General features: G+C 31.7%; 1 protein-coding gene across 1 annotated transcript in view; it reads right to left on the minus strand.

The window, feature by feature from the left end:
- Positions 1–200: 200 nt before the first annotated feature.
- EMX2 (empty spiracles homeobox 2) overlaps positions 201–2,500 on the minus strand; it is a 7,170-nt gene continuing 4,870 nt past the window's right edge. Inside the window, exon 3 of the mRNA XM_053691752.1 lies at positions 201–1,324. Within this exon, the coding sequence (XP_053547727.1) occupies positions 1,157–1,324 (168 nt within the window). The 3' untranslated portion in view covers positions 201–1,156. The remainder of the gene's footprint in view (positions 1,325–2,500) is intronic.

Below are 2,500 nucleotides of genomic sequence, written 5' to 3' on the forward strand. Positions count from 1 at the left end.
ATATATCTATCTATTTATCTATATCTATCCATCAAGGACAGATATAGATTTATAGAGATTATTGAATTATAAATGTACTTTAAAATTCATGGAATTATCTGAGAATAAACAATGTTATTACTGTAGTGTGAAATTTTAATTATAGTTAATCTGTATATCATTCCAATTTTTAAATAGAAATAAACCCTTAATTCAACAGATTTAATGTCTGCGAACAATTGGATAAATCTTTATTGAAAAAAAAATATTGACAAATTCATACTTCTTAGAAGTATATAGTGTGTTAGAATTCTAACAATTATCACAAACACAAAAATATGTACAATCTGGTGGAGAGGACATTAGGGAAATGTCTTTTCTGTCCTCCTTTAATAGCTTTGTAATCTTAGACCAGAAACCTCAGTGCTCCAATATGGTGCCAAAATGGATCATTTGACAAATTTAAAGTCTTTTGGCAAACCCATTTCCAATCAGTGTTACATGGACAAATATCGGATATGTTTAGGTTTTTACAATCCAAAAATATGACTTCCCTTCTTCAATCACTCGGTAAAAAATAAGCCATTTCTGCAACATTGATAGCCCATAATGTCTCAGCATTGTATTTCTGTAGTCCCTGTTTGATGCTAGGGCTCTATTGCATATGCTTTTCACAATCACTTTGACTCCTGAATTGTACCATAAACTGTTACTGTATACAGACTGCACATCTCTCTTAAAAACGAGCACACATAACCAGTTTCCCAGATCAGAAACAATAAAATACAAAATAAACTTACAATGTTCATTTTTTTACTGCCTTCTGAATAGCACCTGCTTCTTGGGATTTCATGCAAGTCTTTTTAAACAAGGGATTGTTTGCTTGTTTTTATATTTATATTTGTTTGGCTGTGTTGAAATCTTCAAAGACTGGAAAACTTTGGAAGTGCAAAAAAAATGTCCTCTTAACTGTATAATATTTCTGAGGGACAATCGAGCCGATACATCAGTGACCTCTCTTGTGGGGATCCTTGTATACCAAAGTCAGGGGGACTTTCAGTGCCACATACACACTCTTCAGATTCTTCATATTTTTCAGTACTGCAAATCCAACTCCCTTGTACAAGCACTTCTTGCTATTATATTTTGTTCATTACAAAGTCACAGTGCTAATTGTTTAGTCATCTGAAGTGACATCGATTTCCTCTGGACTGGCTTGTTTTGTGGCAAGTCTCCATCGGTTAATATGATGGGTGCCCTTTTTCTTTTGAGAGGAATCTGATCCTTCTTCTTCCAATTTTTGTCTTTTGAACTTTGTCCTTCTGTTCTGGAACCATACTTTTACCTATAAAAAATAAATATCCGTGTTATTTTCCAGTGCAAAAATTCAACAAAAGAAGTTGACTGTAAAAAAATGTATAACTCGAAACATGGTCTGCGTTTTATTCTTATGGTGCTTTAGGAAAACGGCTCTATAAGCTATAGGTAAAAAAGGGATACGAATATGAATATATATAAATATCTGTGCGTATTTGGGTATGCCTGTTTCAATATCACACACACAGACATATGTATGTATATGTGTGCGTGTGTGTATATATATATATATATATACATATACACACACAAGCACACATACATATGTATATATATATATATATATATATATATATATATATATATATATATATATATATATATATATATATATATATATATATATGTTATATTGAAACAGGCATACGCACATACACGCAGATATTTAAACATACATCAAATACAGGGAATTAACATGCCTAGGCTTTTTTCTACCAAACCCTTATATAATACTTTACATTTTAATAATAATAATGTATTAATTTGGTTATCCCCCCCCCCCCCCCCCCACACACACACACACTCTTAGCTCGCTAAATACTTTATTTTAATGCTCAGGGCAAATATATACAGATGTACTCGGCTATATGTATATTAATTTGCCCTTTGTATACATGTATTGTCTCCTTTTTCTATCTCACTATATTCCAGACGTTAAAGCTTTTGTGTCTAAAACCACAAGATATTTGTTTTACCCTAGAATTGCAGTGTCTAGATCTAGCAAAACTGTCTTTGAAGATTCCAATCGTAAAATCCTTAAATCCTCAAAATACAACAATTGTCTATCGAATTTTTTTTTTATTCTGCAGTCTAATAAACCTTTTAGCAGACTAAAGTATTATTATAGATATATAAAAAAAAGCTACTGGCCTTTAATTTTATAGAGTCCTTAGCAAACATCCAAAACCAAATACAACATTAGGAATTCATATTCTACTAAATTCCCTGTATTTCTTTTTTTTTTCCCCAGGACACAATATATAAATGTTGAAAAGTCTGTATACACTTACACAGAGAACTGGTATCAAAGTGTATTATTTCAATGGGATGCACTGCATAAAGGCATCAAATGTAAACAGCACATTTGAATTTCTCTTGGTTAGTTCAGTCTGCAGCTGACAGATAAGGTAAGCTATACACTTTG

This window comes from Bombina bombina, chromosome 9 (genome assembly GCF_027579735.1).
Source record: "Bombina bombina isolate aBomBom1 chromosome 9, aBomBom1.pri, whole genome shotgun sequence".
Classification (NCBI taxonomy): Eukaryota; Metazoa; Chordata; class Amphibia; order Anura; family Bombinatoridae; genus Bombina; species Bombina bombina.